At 39.0% G+C, this 19028-nt stretch overlaps 1 protein-coding gene across 2 annotated transcripts; it reads left to right on the top strand.

The window, feature by feature from the left end:
• Positions 1 to 4126: 4126 nt before the first annotated feature.
• On the top strand, positions 4127 to 10348 carry LOC145443642 (uncharacterized). 2 transcript variants are annotated; one of them, XM_080321580.1, is made up of 4 exons: positions 4127 to 6608; positions 7975 to 8104; positions 8520 to 8753; positions 9103 to 10348. In XM_080321580.1, the coding sequence occupies exons 2-4, from the start codon at positions 8004 to 8006 to the stop codon at positions 9323 to 9325; spliced, it is 558 nt and encodes a 185-aa protein (XP_080177706.1). In that variant the 5' UTR covers positions 4127 to 6608; positions 7975 to 8003; the 3' UTR covers positions 9326 to 10348. The 2 variants fall into 2 exon arrangements, with proteins under 2 accessions (XP_080177706.1, XP_080177705.1); XM_080321579.1 differs by lacking the exon at positions 4127 to 6608 and having other exon boundaries at positions 7966 to 8104.
• The last annotated feature ends 8680 nt before the right edge of the window (positions 10349 to 19028 follow it).

Consider the following 19028-nt stretch of genomic DNA (forward strand, 5'->3'; position numbering starts at 1 on the left):
TAGACTGAAGCATCCAAACGGTTTCATACGATATTGCCGGTTAGACTCATCTCTGGCATATTAAAAAAATATATTTTGTATATATATATTGAGGTTTCCCACATTATCAATCGCGCGTAAAATGTTTTCAAGATTCATAAAATCTGATGAAGACACTATTTAATGTTAATTTATGAAACAAATTAGGGTCGCCTACGAGCTTAGTACATTTTAAAAAATTTTCTTTCACTTTTTGCAAAAACATGGATAGCCTATAATAAGTCGTGGGCGTCAAATGCTTTAGCGTGCCATGAAAAATCATCTCGCGTGCCACAAATGGCACGCGTGCCAGGGGTTGCCGAACCCTGGAATAAGTCAATAATATGCATATTATCTTTATTAGGCTACACTGTATTCAATTATAAAATTACTTTATTGTATAGCACGAAACTTCAATATACAGTTGAATATTATATTCATATACTCAGAATATTCTCGGCTGGCACTCGTCAGGGGTAATCGTTAGCAACTACTAGAGAATTAGAAATAACATTGCATATCTGATTGTAAGTTTGGCACGCAATTCCTTGTAGGCTATAAGAGTGACTTCAGAGTCTTACCAGCTTGCAGGGTACGTCGATGTCATTTCCAATTCTCTAGTATAGATGCTGACGACTACCCCTGACGAGTGTCTACCGAAAATATTTCAATAAAATTCTAAAGTGATATATCACTATAGTCAATATGCAATACTTGCCCAAGTGGTTATGCTATGACTAATTCGGCTTCAATTTAATAGCATTTTAGACAATACCAGATCTCGCTTTTTACATTATGTATTTGTAAAGTGCGTTTGGGGATATGCTTGTATCCTTATTATGAGTAGGGCTGGGCACAATGATTCGAGTACTCGAATCTGAATCGAGTATTAATATTAATGATTCGAGTCGAGTAGTAAAAGATGATGTTTTCGAGTACTGAAATTATGCGCTCATCGCCACTGAAAGTTAATTTATCAACGAAAATTATAGTTTCGAAACTAATTTTCACTGTTGAAGCGTTGAAACCTTGATTGGGGGTATCGTAGCATACGGAATATATAGTACAAACCTACGAAGGTTACTGGACGTAGCACATTTCCGAAGTCATGATAATCTCACAACATTGTGACCAAGTGGAATGAAATCGATATGGTCCGAAAAATACCAAAGTATCATTTATGAGATTGATAACGGGCATTATATTCTTTGTGGTGGCATAAACGGTACATATTTGAACTTTGACGAATAACATTCTGTTATGACGTCATAATTGTTGGTACTCGATTACTCGACTCGACTCGAAGCATATTACGTGATTCAGAATCGAATCACTCAGGTACTCGATTTTGCCCAGCCCTAATTATGAGTGAAATTGTCATAACAACTGGGGGGAGATCCCCTGCATAACGGTATGTCGATATGAAGCTGCGACTTTTGTACCAAGTGGCATGTGTCATTTTGCGTTGGTCTCAATCGTAGCCATGTTCGATCGACTTCTAAAGTATGCGTCGTTTCAACCAGGTCTTCTTTTAGAAAATACTTACTTGATTAATTTTAATATCTTCATTTTCTACTTTACCGTGAAGTAGGTTTGACACAATTCGAAAATCGCGACTTCCAATTGTAGTTGTGTGGAAACTTACGGCGCGATTTGAACGGACGATTGATACGAGGGAAATCTTTCCAAATCCATCCTATAGTGAGGAAACAACAAGAAGAGCTTCCTATATCCCATTCCTTCCTGGTATGGACCGGACACTGATACAGACTCATTTATACTTGCTCAAATTGCATTGATACCCAGGGTTACCATATTTTTGGAATCTGAAAAGAGGACAGTTCTTCAAAATTTTCAGACTTACAATACTGGACTAAAATCCTGTAAGTTTTACCCGACTTTGTGGTCGGTTAACTAAAACTAAAAAAAGGTCATTTTTCTGGCTCAAGTCCCTTAAAAACCCGTCGGACTGTTACTTGGCCGCTGATTTCCTTTATTTCCGTCCACTTTCCACGTACATTTAACCAAAATTCTCAAAATAGAGGACATATTCTCAAAAATGAGGACATTTAGGCGTCCTTCGAGGACACTTTCAAAAAAGTCCAAAAAGAGGACAAATCTTTTTAAAAGAGGACGTATGGTAACCCTATTGTCATCTTACCCAAATGGATTGTTGCCAAGTGCTCGAAACGGTTAACATTTCCTACCTGGAATTTTAGAAGTACGATCGACATTGACTACATATACATGAATAAGCGCAGAGTATCATAACTAGGGCCATTTAAAGTCATTAAAGTCATATTTTTTTCTATGCTGCTCAATATGATGCCGAGAAACAAATTGTGAAGCTACAAAGACAAAACATTTCACCATCGCTTTATGCAAAACTGCAGAAGTGTCAACCCAAATCAGCGTCTGTGGACCGCTCATTTTCCTTATTAAAGTCATTTTACGTCCAAATCGTAGCTTCAAAGACTGTAATATTCCACACTACATGAAACTGTACTACAACAGTGGTTTGAAAAAAGAAATTGGATGTGTATTACTGTTGTGTTGCGTATGTTTTACTCTTTAGTTCCGTGAGTGACGTTGTTCGCATGTAAACACACACGATTTTACACATGAAGTCATATTTTCCAAAAAATAAAGTCTTATTATAGATTTTTAAGGTCATATATAATGGCCCTAATCATAACATACCGATGGGAATCGTATAGTTGTTTATAAATCACCCACTTTGGGAACGATGCTGCATGCACTCGTATAGACTACAGAATATGAGTGGCTAAATTGAAATGACATGGTGCAAAAATACCACACGCAATTCCAATTATACACATACAATATACATGCATGCTACATAGATTACTACTTTCATCCCCTCTGATAGTACCACTGCCGATCGTTCGCGTTATTATCTATCGATCACCGTGATGCATAAAGCTAATCCTTTGAAAGTTAGTCAAAAACTACAGTATTAGCAGTACATTAATAGTAATAGTAAACAATCTAATTTGTTTCTTCTCTCATTTATAGTGCGTTGAATGTACAATGTGCATGGGTCAGGAACGTATAACCCGAATATTTTCAGGGGGTCGCAGGTTATTTTTGGGAATGGTGTATGCCATCAACTTGAATAGAGTGTTTAACGAGGTTTATAAATCAATAGATATATGACAGTGTATCCAATGATGAGTGAGTCTTAAATAACCCAGATCCTGGTATAGAATATGGATCGTAGTGTTTTAAGACAGCGCTTTGAATTCATCTAATAATACAACAGGTGAAACTTCACTGCTTAAATTTTTGTTGCGAGAGATGCTATCATAGTCCCATACTATAGATTTCGGGCGCTCTATTTGTTCTAAATATAATCATGGTTATACTCATGTCGATTGCGGTATTAGGAAAATCACGAGGATGGCTCCTTCCATCAAATATTGACATTTAATCTCAGCAGAGGAACAGAGAATATGATACTCTGTGCTATCTTTCTATAATACGTCTTAAAGACACTGATATGGGAGTGTCTCCGTAATTGTGTCTATAGTTGATGACGGGTAATTGGATGCGAGTCGCTTACTTCAACATTGTAACACTACATCGCTGAATCTGTAGACAATGCAGGCAGGCTTTCACTCTTTATTGATCACTCATTATCATGGATTAGGACGACTAGGTATATAGTCAGGGTTGCGATACCGTCCTTATTTCTAAGATTCGTCCTTGTTTTGAAATTCCAGGTCTTAGAAAATTCAACTGTCCTTATTTTTAAGAAATGTCCTTGTTTTCGACTTGCGCCCTTATTTTGTCTCATTTTCAGCAACTACAGAACCTTGATTGTTTTCCTCTGGTATCCGTGTTGCGTAATATTCTAAAATTATGCTTTAAGTAGTGATTTTATGACACAAATGAAAGGAACTCCGGTGGCGTACATACCACAGGACTTGACTTATGAGTGGTGAGATGGCTAGGGCGGGAAGTGAGTGGTATAGCGGTTTCGGCTGTACCAAGCTATCGCAGCGGACGTCATTTTAGCAGTAAACAGCAGTACTATTTTTAATGCTAATCTAATTTTTCGACTGACCCTATTTTGAGTCCATGTCGATGGCAACCCTGTATATAGTGCTGATATACAGGAAGGATTTTGGCCTTGTTAGGTTTAGTTCACCACTAGTTTCATCATTCGAAAGCACTATGAGAGTGAGATAAAATGAAAGGATAGGAAGAAGTCAAAACTTCTTGGAGTAGTCCTTCAATCAAGAACCTATACCTTGGCTTGTGGTCGGCCACCTGCCGGGTGCTATAGTTCACCATATTCGATTTATTACCGTGTCAATTTGTAACCGAGAAGAAGACTGATAGGTTTTTGTTCCAGTTAACAAAACGTTGCCTGTGTCTTGGTGTACAGTACAGCTTGCTACGTCAGAATTGAACCATTGTGGTGCAACCATCAAAAACTGAATAGTTGCGACATAGAGGCGACAGGTTCGAGTCGAGTTGTTGAGTTTCCCTCATTATGACGTGACATCAGAATGAACGATATGAATGATTCAAACACGTACTTTTTATACATTCACAAGGAATAGAACGCCATATCCACTTAACTTGGTATTTTTCGACCATATTCCCTTATTCATTACACTTTGTGACAATGCTTGGGTCGATTGCGACTTCACAGAATAGTCATTTCCGCTAACGTACCGCGTAGCGTTGTGCTACACGTATGCTGCGATCGAGGTTTACCGCCAGAAATCCTTACGTCGCTGCCCTGAAGCCATCCAGATTCCAGCCTCAGCGCAGCTGAACGAATCAGACGCATCCGTCATTGCCATTCCATGTTTACACTCGATGCTTCCACAGTGAAAAACAGTATCGAAGCTATAAGTATCGTTGATAAGTTAACTCTTACTGATAAGGAGCGTATAATTTCAGTACTTTGAAAAATCGCCTCTCACTACTTAACTCGAATCATTGGAATTAATACTCGAATCTGGTTCCAGTGCTCGAATCACTTTGCTCATGCTCAGTCCTATACTGATTACCTGTGTAAGGTGTAAGTTTTGTAGTAGGAAAGAGCGAAAACATCCACGATGCATAATTTACTTTAACTTTTTATTGTAGTCAAGGCAGCTACGTGAGGCGAGCTTCATATATAAGTAAACAGATTCTCTTAGAATCAGATTCGCATATGAAACATAAAACCCTAGTTGATTCTGTTGACGAATTTTTGTGCGTCGCCTGGTACATTTCACTGCACTGACATTGTACTTAACAGGGCTGATTTACTCATCCCTTGGCGATTTCACTGGGTTTTTGGTGCCCAGACTTTATCAATATTTGGATTTTCGGAAAGTGTGCCACAATAGCATTCGATTGACACCCTTAAGATACATTCTGAGCTCGCGTCGCCACCTAGTAGAAGCAAGCAACCTGCAACCCACGTATGAGTGAGCCTCCGGTGTTTCAGATGACTTTGTGTCTTATTAGCATATGATGATTAACTGTTCCATGCAATCGATGATTATTTTGAAAACGAAGCATTGGAATATCGATTGGAAGTTGAGCATCCAATGCGGTTAAGCTTGTGTAAAGTCGGGCGATAGCTTTAAAAACAGGTGGACACAGTATGCAGGCGTAACAATTTTGTGGTCACGAAATCAAGTTCATGTTATGGTTGAGACTTCATAAAAACAATCATTTTTGAATACTTTTTTTGTAGCTACATCTCTCTGTAATTGGGCATGCTAAATTCTGATTATTATTTAGTTACAGCATTAGTTGAAAAACATTTTCTGTATCAGAAAACGAATTGCGGTTGGCATGTAGGCCTACATGGTCGCGTCGTTTAAACATTAAAGGTTGCTGGACACTGTCCTAGAGCATGCAAATAAGATGCATGTAAGTTGAATTGTTACGAGTATTATCGACGGCAATTGTAGAATTAGACGATCTTTTAGCGCGGAATCATCTCTGAAATCTTATTCAACAAAAAGAGCTACCTGAGTACCTCAATCCGACGATATATAGACCTGCAGTTGATGATTGTACCTTGTGACAGGTGCAACCCGTTTTCTGTTATGGAAATGAAAGAACCTGTTTGCTCATCGGATAAGCGACAGTATACAGCGAAAGTATTCATTACGTGTTTATTTTGTGTCTTTGAACCAGATGTATGAATTTATATACAATCGCATCACTCAAAATAGCAGGACAATATAACGAGTGTCTTGCAGAAAGTGCTACCTACGCCTATAGGTCTAGAGCTAGTCAGTGGTCAAATTATAGAGTAAAGACCAGGACTGGGGGATAATATTAATCACGCAACCAGTCATGTCATTTAATCTAATTTATATATACTAAAAGAGATATGAGATAGAAATAATCCTCTAGTTTCTGTACGTTTATAACATATCGTTGAACACTAGCATAGAACAGGTTCCATTACTCGGGAAATCCCTGGGTAGTCGTTGGTCGTACGTAGGCCTACTACTGCTTGCAAAGTTTTCTACATAGCAGATCGGCCATTCTTGAACTGGAAGCTATATGAAGAACAAAACAAAATTATTTTTAAGGGCAATAGACAGGCCGTGTCATTTTTGGCATATGCCAAAACTGCCAAAAATAACTTATTTTTGGCATTTTTCGATTTTTATTTTTGGCAGTTTTGGCATCGTCCTCTAAATAGATGGTTTCAGCCTCAAATTAGTCACAAAGACGCTTTATTTGCGCTCGTTTGTCAAAATACACCACAAAATGTGTATAATCAGTGCCAACAAGCAATAAGAAGAAGAAAAAACCTAACGATTTCATAGGTTAATAATATCAAACGAAACCACAAAATGTGCAGTATCCATCGGAATCGGTGCCAATAAGCAAAAAAGAAAGAAAGAAAAGCTTAACAAACACGCTCAACAGCTGATTGTTACAGCTGTTGAATAGACTTAAATCGTTTGCACTGTAACTGTGCTTCCAAACTCAGGTCAGCTAAGTTTCTCCTAAATTCATTTCTCGCCCAGCGAATCTGGGAAATATCGGCTTCAACAGTAGGCGTTGAGGGAAAGACTGTTGCCAGTCATCCACAAAAGCTTTTCGGAGCTTCAAAATCCGTTTGGCCCTCCATCTATCATGAAAAGAGATCACTTCACCAGTGCCATCGATGTCATCGCGGAAAGAATTTGCTTCCCGATCCTTTTCCAGGAGTTTCCTGGGCTGTCTCTCAGCACATTCTATTTAGTAGCCCGACTATCATTTCTCCTTCAGTCTACCGATATATTTTCGGAGGACTTTTGTCACTTCAGGGGGCTGTAATATTACCGATCGCATAGAAGAGTCCTGGGAAGGTCAGCTTGTTTAAGAACATTGACGCAACAAGACTGTCTGGCAACAAGACTGGTGTCTGGTAAAACGAGACTATGCAGCTCAGAAATAGCCAGACAGTTTGTTGCGTCACAATGTTCAACTCGATCACGATGCAAAAATCGTGGTTGATTTTGGGGGTTCCAGTTCCATGAGCAGAATATAATTTATATTTTAATAATCAGTACTGCGGCAGCTTCTCATTGATACCCGTTTTATCAAATTTAGCGCTCGACAAGCCGGTCAACAATGGCCGTAAAATTTTCCTTTGCACAAATGGAAAGTATGACGTAAACCAAATGCAGTCAGCCGTTCAATCTCGCTGTGCCCACACCATTTAGGACACCATGCTTTCACCCCTAATGAGTGGGTTGGACCCAGATTAAGAAACTTGCCTTTCACAAACGCTCTTCTCGCTTGTAACGCGGTCCTGTTAACACAACCCAATGAACGAAATACACTATTTGGCAGGCCGTGTTATTTTTGGCATATGCCAAAAATTGCTTATTTTTGGCATTTTCAAATTTTTATTTTTGGCAGTTTTGGCATCTGGCTCCTGAAATGCCAAAAATAACACGGCCTGGCAATAGATCATAGCGGTGGTACATCGATATCATACAATAAATATGCCTTATACATTCAAAGTAGCAGCAAAAGTTGTTGTTGCGACGGTGCGATGGCGACTGGCGAACGAGAGAAAAATAGCACCTGCCCGTAACCAGTTCAAGTAAGAGTTATATTTTGTTATTTTATGATTAAAATTATAATTCTGGCACCGCTAAATAATGACTGACCTCGGCGTTATTTTCTATGAAGTAACTGTCAGCATTCAGCAATGCATAAGTCAAATCTAAAATATCGATTTCAGTCGAATAAGAGCTTTAACAAGTTTCGATAAGGGAGTTAATTTCGTATATGGATCAATAATAAAGTATTTGATGAAAAGCGGTAATGTTCAGAATTTTTTCCGAAAACTATATCAATATTATACATTATTTGCGAATCAGTAAGAACTTGGTAATCAATGTAGTTGAAATGGTTTATAGTTTGGTAGTATAGGTATGAGAATCGTGGAAGGCCTTCTTAGACGGTACGACTCCTTTTGACGGTTCATTGCCTTATATGGTAATCTGATTTCTCAGCGGGGTAAGGAGCGTTAGCTCGGCGGTCCACTATGTCCTGAGATGGCGAAATCGTGCGAGAAGGTCTTTGCGAGCGAGATATTTGTCTCAGAACTCTCTATTACCGGATGGAAATCTTATTCTCTTGGAAGAACACCACGCCCGAATACAGCCGTTTCGACCTGCCTCATTCAATGCAGACACGCAATCGTCTTCTGTTGACGCCGCGCAACCATTGCAGCCTTTGTATCCGAGGTAATATACGTAGGATTTATTGGAGAATTATCTTATACATTGTCAGGGATATCTAGAATATATATCTAGATAGCCCTGATGCATTGTATAATATAAAAACATTGGAATCTTTGTTATGTGAACGCTAGTGAAGCTATAGTCTCAATTCCAGTGCAGATCTTGATGTATCATGTCGGCCGACATCTTAACTCGACTTCAGAAATCCCGGATAAGATTAATTGTCGAGCAAATTTTTGTCTTCGGTCAATATTGTTGAATATCATGTACAAGGTTCATATCCAACTGTCTGGATATATTATTTTTTTCGTGCAAGAACAAATCTTGATTTTGATAATTCATTTTGCAACAGGAATGGCCCACCATCTCAACATTATTGCGTCCTTTGTGTCGATCGTGCGTTCGTGGGGTTCGTTGGATTGCGTCTCCGCAGACCATTACTTTGTATGGCTCACGAAGTATGTAGCGATGACTGGGACCATGCAATGTCGTATTCGAATCGTACCTTTCACCACGAGCCGGACGAAACTCCACGTGAATATGACAGTAGCGTGCTACCGCTCAATTTTCGTTAAGTAACTATATGATGGTAGAACTGGACACAATTATTTGTGTAACTAATTATTTATTTGTGCTTTAAGCAGAGAGGTCTCGTGACCTTGGAGACAGTCACAACCTTGTATCTCGCTGGACCAGATTGAGTATTATCAATATGTGTTCTTATTCCTCTTTGCTTGAAATGTTTTTACTATTTATTGTCAAACCCTATATGACTGCGTAGAATGCGTACTACATCGACGATGGCAGTTGCAACTGCATTTATGAGTTTGTAGAATGAATACTACATCCATGATGGCAGTTGCAACTCTATTTATGACTGTGTAGAATGCGTACTACTTCGACCGTCGCAGTTTAGCTACTACATTTGTGAAAAGTAAAATCAACATATGTAACGAAACTCTCCTATTATTCCAGCTGTCAGTCATTCTGCATCATACTTGGATGACATAGTTAACATTCTGTTTAGGATATTCTTCCTATCACACAGTTCGAAATGATATTACAATAGGTAATCCGGTGTCGTCTGTATTATATCTTCCTTCTGCCTATATAGTTCATGTGCAACTACCAACATATATCATACATTCTACATAGGATTCACCCTGTAATAACTGCAATATAACCCGATATCATGTTGTTTTACAGTCATTCTCAACGACTTACCATTGAATGCTTTCTTCCTGGTTTCGTTATTCTAGAGTAATTACCTATCACTGCCACTCTTTATTAACATATCATTACATGCTTTCGGAGAGTAGTGTAGGTTTTGTTACACACAAGGTTATTTATTTGTAGCATGTGCCCGCTCGCATTATTTTTACCTATTTGCACTTGACAATATGTGATGTTATTCTCGAAAGGTACATTTGACAAATAAACTGTCTCAATATATATTACAGCTATTCATCTCTGTCACAGTGTCATTATTTTCCTGCCTCTTCGAAATTATATCTCGATTCCTGACATACATTTTGACTCCTTTCGGTGATATAGTCGACGCTTTTATTCGTTATGTTTATATAGGTCGACATAATTGGCGTGTTGTACACTGCGTGAGAATATGATTTGTAGAGCGCTGTCATCATCTCATGATCAAGAATGAAAATTCGGTAAATCTGGTGTGACATTTCAATTTCAAAAGTGTAACGATTAAGGTCGTTTGATCGATGTTGTCTTCTGGTCGTCACGTTGCGTGAATTGTCCTTCCGGTACCATGGTTTCAGCACGAGTTTACAGTAATTATAAATAGATCGGAAAATAATAGCCAAACGTATTTACAGGTAGGTATGTTGCGTTAAAAGTGTCAGCCAGCGAGGGTCACTTCAATTCTTAGCATATCTTTAGCATATTTACAGTAAGCCTGAAACGGATGTATCTGACTGCATCTATGTGGAACGTTCGCGGTCCTTCCATGCGATGCTATATAATAACGAAGTCCCTGTCTTTTGGCAACATTTTCCAACAGATCAGGACAAAATTGGTTGCATAAAAATGTTCGGTCCATTCATAAGTAGATCATTTCCACGTTACCGAGTGAAAAAGAAAGTCAAAGGGTAGGGTGGTCCGTCAATATTGCACTAGCTTAAAGAGATGTCTTCTCAAGCACCCGTTAACCGCTACAGCTAGAACCAGGAATAGCATAGAGTGGGATGATGTACTAACTAATACTCACCCACCCGAACAGCTATTTATGTCTTATCGCCACTTCTATAGACAGATTAACACTAGAATTGCAATAAGCAGCGTACCTCTACCAAGGGGTCAATCATACGGCCCACGGGTCGAATCCGAACGTCAGACGATTTCAACCGGCCCGCCAAGCAATTCTGAGTTTATAAAAAATTGCTTGTGTTATCCAATACCGCACGATTTTATCAAAAGTTGAGATAATTTACAAGAAATACTCACATGTGAATCACTGGAGACAGCAAATGTCGAACATAATCAATGATCATAAGCCATTTTGAAACCGTCGGACGGCAACGTTGAGTTTTCACTCTAGTCACCATAGCAAATCGGTGACATCGGAGAATGCGAAAAGGTGTACACTGAGTTTGGAGTTTTCGGGAGAAACTGGACCAAAAGATAGTTATTCACAGAGGCGAAAACGCTTACGCGAAACCGCTCCAAGATACATAGATAATATGGTAGTTACACAAATGACACAATACAAAGCGTTGGCACTGTAACGGAGTGTAGAAATATGACACGTAATATTGTCGTGACCCGCAGGTTAGCATGACGGTTTTAGCGGTTTATAACTGATTCAATCGGTCAAAATATCGTTTTTGTTTGAATTTCATCGTTTGCGATTATAATTATCTGTGTTGATAGAATAGAGCCAATATGATCCGTTATGCACTATACAGTAGGGGTCTTCAAAAATGACTTTTTTTCTCAAATCGTACTGGCTACTTGATAAAACTGTTAGGTTCCCTAATTTAAGCCTACACACCAAATTTGGTTCAATTCCAACCAGTAGCCGCATTGCTACAGGAGAAGAAAGTCTATTTATTATATAAAAATAAATACCAAAAAATTTGAAAATTTTCGGTTCACCCCATGGAAGTGTTAGGTTGTCTATAAAAACGATGTTCACCAAATTTGGTTCAATTCTAACCAGTAGAAGCGGAGTTATTACCGTCGAAAAATTTCGATTTGAATAAAATAGTATTTACGGTGGGCACCACAATAATAAACAATTTAAGAATTGGTCACTGTAAATACTATTTTATTCATAATCTAAATTTTTCGACGGCAATAACTACGCTTCCACTGGTTGGAATTGAACCAAATTTGGTGAACTTCGTTTCTATAGACAACCTATCACTTTCATGGGGCGAGCAGAAAATTTTCAAATTTTTTGATAATAATTTTTAGGAAATAAATAGAAACTTTCTTCTCCTGTAGCAATGCGGCTACTGGTCGGAAGTGAAAGTGAAATACAAATGCCACTTCTAAATAGCGGAAAATATATTTCATTTTTTTTGTCCATAAAGCTTTAAAGGTGATCTGCTAAAACAGGTGTAACGTTCAAAAAAGCCGGATTTTCCAGATAAACAGGACACGTCATGGGCTACTAGATTACGAAATGATAGGTAATTGCTAGATTGCGAAACGGTGGTTTCAAACGTTATGGTGGGCCATATTTACTGCAATGAAATATTTGATATGGGCGACAATGCGGTGTGAGTGGAACCAAGCAATCCAGAACCTAAATTATATTCACTGATACTTTCATGAAAACATATTTGCGGGGCCTACGATAACTTTATTTTTTGTCACTCCATAATTACTGTGTGCGAAGCGCAACAAAATTTCTGGGCTTTACTTGACTTTTATGAATATTAAATGTTGGTACTTCGTGAAAACAGCCCCGATTTTCCTCAGGCTATCTTTGGTATTGGGGGATTAAACTACTTCTACTTGACAAACTGAAAATAGCGAAGAGTAAATAAGTAGATCACAAAATATTACGAAGTAGAAGTAGAGAAAATCAGGCCTACTTGAGTAAATACCAGAAGTAGAGGAAAACTACTTGAGTACTTCCAAAAAGTAGAAGTATTTCGTTACTGACCACATCTGTTCACAACCTCACATGAACGTTATATAATATGAGTTGTTTGTATTGAATACATTCATGTTAGAATTATTAACTGGGTACAGTACTAAATTCAATGTGAGCATATATATGCATCCCATTCTCAGTTGACTTACTTATTGTTACACAAAGCACAAAGACAGAATCCAATACCATTAATTTCCCTGTATTGCCAATCGCAGATGTGAATTCGGGATGGTTCGAACCACAGGGTATGAGACCGTACCCGATTGTTGGTATAACATCCTTGATTTGAACCTAAAGATACCACACACAATTATTATATGGTTTATTATAGTCGAATGGTCCTCTAGTGCGATTAAAGCGAGAAATATTTCCAATGCCAAAGTCACGAAAAGACCGACTGGACTTTGACCCCTTACCAGGACCGAAACTGCTGCAACCCAAACCCCCATTCGGTGAGCTCGAAGGGTGCCCTCTTCGGTGAATGTACATAAATTACACATCAAGTTTTGACGACTCCCCCACGGAAGAATAGTCATAATTAGAGAAAATAGAAATAGGCATTTCGGCATCGGCCATTATCACGCCACGATGCATGAAGACATCTGAAGTTCCGGTCAATATGGGACTCCGAGAAGTGTGTCTGAAAGATCGTCAGCGAGGCACCCTTAGCCGAAGAGGATTGCCCTTCTGTTGACCGTGAACTTCGATGTATATAAGTCTAATTGTGCTTAAATCGCTCGTGCCGAATTTCATGTCGTCGCAATCTGCACCCCACAGGACAAATAACATTCATCAGAGAAAATTATTTGCCAGTGAAGAAATACCAATTTTGGATCGTGTGCTTACTTTAGTTTATTACGTTTATGCGTTCCAATATCTTTTGACTATATAGCGGACAAGAGGTAACAAAATAACAACATGTAACGAATTAATTGTACCAACGGGCAAGCCGAATATGTTCAATTATTAATTACGTGGCCTTCATTTTCCAATACAACAGCTCACTCAGCGCTACTGGTAAATCTGATTACGTGGGCTGAGAGGATTAAAAGTTTATAGCGACATATATATGGATATGCAATTACCACCTATTCATTCATGCATTATAGAAAATTTTGGCGCCTAGGGCGACCAGGTCACACAAACTTTGCTGACTATCGAAATTACGCGACGGGGTTCTTGGGGCAAAGCCCTTTGAAGTTTGATTTATCAAGCTATGGGTGCGCAAGACAATCCTTTTTTAGGGGCTGACGGAGTGCTATTACGGCCCTCCCTCTTACCCATTGTCTTTATTACAGTCCTTAGAATATGAGGTGGGGGGCGCTGGAGCACGATAATTTTTGAAAGGGGGCGCTGGAGGAAAAGAGGTTAAGAACCACTGTTCTAATGCGACGGCGGTCGAATATCATTCGTTTTTATGGTATTTAGATTAGAATGATTATCATTATTATTATTTTCCTTCATATGCGCGTTGCACAACTTTGTTGTCTTCAAATAGATATCGACCGGGATGGGTGAGTCATGAATATCAATTTGAGATATGAACGAACATAAACAGTGAGTGTATTTCTGAGGTATGAAATCAATTTGACAAATCGAAAGTAGGATCATTGTCATGGTTCTGGCAAAACTGTGAAAATACGGAAGCATGGAAAAACAATTCCATACCATACTTGGGAAATTTCCATACCATACCATACCTGCACATTTCCATATTACGTAACGAAATTTCGTTCCATACCATACCCTACTTCCATACCATACCTTACCATACCATGCCCTGGTTGTAGCTTTCTTCTTATCTCAGCCAGATGTGAGCAGGTCATAATATAGTGTTCGACCATTTCTAATTCGCCGCAATGCTCGCACAATGGTGAGTCCGAGCAGCCAATGTGGCGGAGATGTGCATTGAGTCCGCGGTGACCGGTGCGTAGTCGAAACAACGTAGCCTCGTTGCGTCGTGGTGGGACTGATGGTAATTTCACCTCCAGATTTGGTCGAAAGATTTTGTAATGGCTTCAAGTTTCCGAATCGAGATAACATTGATTGTTTGAATAAGCACAAAAGGAAAGTGAATATTTCGAGAAAGCTTTTGTAACAAAGCAAGTAATATTTTTGAGATTGAGAAGGCGCATCCTCGCTTAGTGATAATTTTATAATGCTGCTAGCGCCATGCATAGAGTGGTCCGAAGTTGAAATGCAAAGAATTTCAACCTAAGATGTCATGATGACGTGAAAAATTGTAATATATGAAAAAGGCCCACAGATCAGAACCTACCAAGGTTCGTTCATGAACGTGAACCTCTAAATTTCTGAGGTTCACAGAGAGAAGGTGAACGTGAACCTCACGTTCACACCATCCCTTTACCAACATTAAAGATTATTGAGAAGGATTTTGGAAAATACGTGTCGGTACGTGTCGCACCACATGTGTTTGGGAGCATGAACTGATCACAACGACATGATTTGAAAAAACCTTTGCTAATGTTCTGTCGGACGTTACAAGAAATTCTTGAGGGGTATCAAAACAGTAACTGTATTACAATAAATTTATTGCACTCATACTTCTCTCCCTTACAATCCTAACTTGATATGCATTCTTGAGAATATTCGTAATAATATCGTTCATAGAGTGATAGACAGTGCCGTAGCCATGTAGAACATGATGGTATTGATTATCGGGCAGTGGCGTAACCAAGTTAGGCAAATGGCCCCTTTACCACCTCCAAATTTCCGACTTGGATAGTGTGGCATCATGTACAATACATGTAGGCTACGTATACAATTACACAACGACATTGTACATATGCAGTACCAATATATCTATATATTTACTATAGGAGGGTTTTCCCTCGAATGAGAGATGGCCCTTTGTAATGAGTCTCGGCGCGTGCGGAAGAATCATTGTAAACATAGGAGAATACGGCACTCCGCTGAACGATCTCTTCGGGGAGCCGTGGAAGTCGCGGGTCGATCTTGCATCGCAAGTAAGAGAATGTAAAATCCGCTCCAGTACAAACTATCTCCTGTTCATTTTCATTGGTTGTAGGATGGCTCAATATTCTATGTCAGGGGTTCTTAACCATGTCGTCAGAGCGACCCTGGGGCGATTAGGATCTGAAAATGGGCGGAAACACTCACGGGGCGACATAGGGGGCGCTAGCACGTTATGGAAGCGCCTAAGAAACGGCGTAACAATACATATGAGCCATCATTTGTCATAGGGATACAAATTTCTGTAGTTCTATATATCCTTGTGATGTCGTTGCTAAATTCTATAATTCATTCATTCCAAACAAAATTCATAAATTATTTTCCAAAATTTTCGTCGCACTTCGTGCGAAATATATCGCCGATGTATTCAGTGTTTCCGCGAATGCATGTGGTTTTTACGCTTCATGCGCGCACTTTTAGATCCTGAAACTCAGTTCGATCACACTGGGGATTTTTGCGACAAAATGTTTTGAACTAAGTTGTTTTCTATATTGCAGCACACTGCGTCTCAAAATCGGGAAGCATGGTTCTATACCACTTTTGAGAGTGAGAGCCATTTGTACAGTAGACATGAATTGAAGCTTTTTGAACAGAATGATTAACTAAAATATCCTTGTTTTCGAGATCGATAAAATGCAACGTCACTGAATCGGGATGTGTGCACAGCTGGGTTCAAACCCGATAGGTGTGAGCCCGTACCCAACAGTTGTTATAGGAACCTCGATTTGATCCCAAAAATAGAGCATACAGATATTAGATCGCCGAAAGCCGAAAAAACGACTGGACTTGGACCGCTACCTCATCATCTCTATTGTCTTATGAAAACCGAGTTCTTCTGCATGCCGATTTACAATCAGGTCCAGTTTGTCAGAGAATCTCTGCGTGAGATTCGTGCGAACAATTGACAATCCATGCGAACGAATTACGACCGTTTTCACAACTACTTACATACTTGAGTAGATTTGAAGTCAATCAATTCTACTTCTACTTCAAGTAGTTTTAGGTTGCTTGTGGAAGAAGTACTTCAACTCGTACTTGAGTAGATTTTTTCGTCGCTACTTCTACTTCTACTTGAGTAGCTTTCTTGACTACTTTGACCACCTCTGTTGATAAGTTATTACTACTCCGGCAATATCATTCACATATGGGCAAAGAAAATGGAAATCAGTTCTTGCTGTCACATGAGCAGTGTTCACTGATGGATGAGCTCATCCGACTGTCCCGGTTCCATATCTTCATATACTCACATCTCACGAGAAAAATTTAGGCGACTAAACTTGGATTATCTTACACCTATGCGGTTCTGGCCTGCAGAGTATACCTCACGAATAATCCCTGATCGGGGTGCGGGGCAGTAAAGAAGAACTTCAACTTTTTAGAGTACACATGAATGTTCTACCTAATTACACTACTTCCTCGTCTAATAGCATCATTTTCAATTATTATATATGCCGAAATGCCCCTTGCGTATGGATACATAACTCAATCTGTTACCGCTCCTTCATTAATGTGAACAATATGCTTATGTCTAGGTATACTAGACTACTCTGCGCCTTATTTGACTTTCGCCATTTTAACATTGTTGTTACCTTATCAATTTTTCAACAGCATGCCAATATATTATGGATTGAATTACTCAATTATCTCCCATACTCGATTGCCTTCATAGGTTCACGCACAATACCTGAGACAGTCTCGGGGATCTGGATTAGTATTGGAATAAATCTTATATATCTCATCTTTATGCAAAACTACTTACTTTTTAGACTTCGGATCTTGTGAAATTGAAATTAGTTTTGGATATGTTTCCATCACGTTTAGGAGCGAAATTGTCATAGCGACATGGTCAGGGTTGCATTTAAAACAAAAATAAATTTAAAATAAAGATGTTTAAAACATGGCCCTTGTTTAAAACATATTTTTTATTGTTATATTTTTTGTTTGTTTTTTATTTGCCATGACGTCACGAACCTTTATTGTGACGTCACGGTGGAATGACTTTGACAAATGAAAATATCGGGTAAATATGGCTCCTTTGTCGAAAAAGACTTCCGACCCCTGTCTTAAACGGACTAAAAAATACTTTTGACCAGGTCTGCATTGCAATGAAGCATTTTTACAGTCGGAGTAACATCCATTCCATATCAAAGATCTATATTCTATAGATTACGTATGGTATTTCGTATGCCGAGCACCATTTTCTGAGTGTCACGAGACTGTTTCCAGCAAATATTGACACTATAGCTCGCAACGAAGGGGCGGCGAGTTTGATTGATGAAGCTTTCTATAAGGAGTCTGCAAGTCACGAGACCTTCGCTGATTTACGAGCGTCATTCTTGTGTGTGACAAACAGAGTTTAGTCGCTGTGATTCGTGTACTTGAAGATCGTAGCATTGCTTTGCTGAATCTGTCGGCAATACAGGTAGAGTCGCGCTCTTTGAGTGATCCTGGATAATGCAGTGCCAGTATATACCACAGAAATTTAGGATTGCTGGGGAGATTATCTATGATTTTTGTTTTCGTTTTTATTGTGAACAATTTTGGCGCTTATCACGGTGATAATCTAGGTAGTAACTATTATTATCAGCATCTTTACCTTTCTGTGAATTCTACTGCCATTTGTGTCGTGACGCTGATGCTTAACCAACTGCGCCAATCGCTTAGCTATGGTATTTCTGGTTCTGGGATTGCAGACGACGGATTTATACCGGTGGATCATTCCTGATTTACATAATACAGAAATAATATTTCATTACGTGAAATTTTTTTCTCCTAATGTTATTCAACAAAAACTAATCTCAGAAACGCGATCCGACTATATATAATATATTCATATTTGTGCTTATGAACATGTTTGCTGTTATGGAAATGAACCTTGTTGATCGCATAAGCATAAGCACCCCCATAGCCTACATCAAAAGCAGGTCGCATTCAGTGACTTTGTCGAGGTCGTTGAATTGATACACTACCATACCATTTAAGCAGTAGGGCACTATGATTCTGCGGTAATAGTTTATCTAGGCATCTCGTCGCCCCCAGGTTGCGAATAAGCAGTGTCTTAGAGCATGTGCTACCCCGCGACAGTTAACGACTCAGTAACAAACGTGCGCATCCAGTCTGTAGTCAAATTACACTGGTCAACACATATTTTTGGC

The sequence above is a fragment of the Botryllus schlosseri genome, chromosome 7, assembly GCF_051294905.1.
Source record: "Botryllus schlosseri isolate E-star chromosome 7, Bs_hap1, whole genome shotgun sequence".
Classification (NCBI taxonomy): Eukaryota; Metazoa; Chordata; class Ascidiacea; order Stolidobranchia; family Styelidae; genus Botryllus; species Botryllus schlosseri.

Coding starts and splice junctions, on each gene's coding strand:
- LOC145443642 (XM_080321580.1), top strand. CDS start 8,004: ATGCCTTATACATTCAAAGTAGCAGCAAAAGTTGTTGTTGCGACGGTG. Junction 8,105..8,519: donor CCTGCCCGTAACCAGTTCAA/GTAAGAGTTATA, acceptor CTGATTTCTCAG/CGGGGTAAGGAGCGTTAGCT. Junction 8,754..9,102: donor TTGCAGCCTTTGTATCCGAG/GTAATATACGTA, acceptor ATTTTGCAACAG/GAATGGCCCACCATCTCAAC.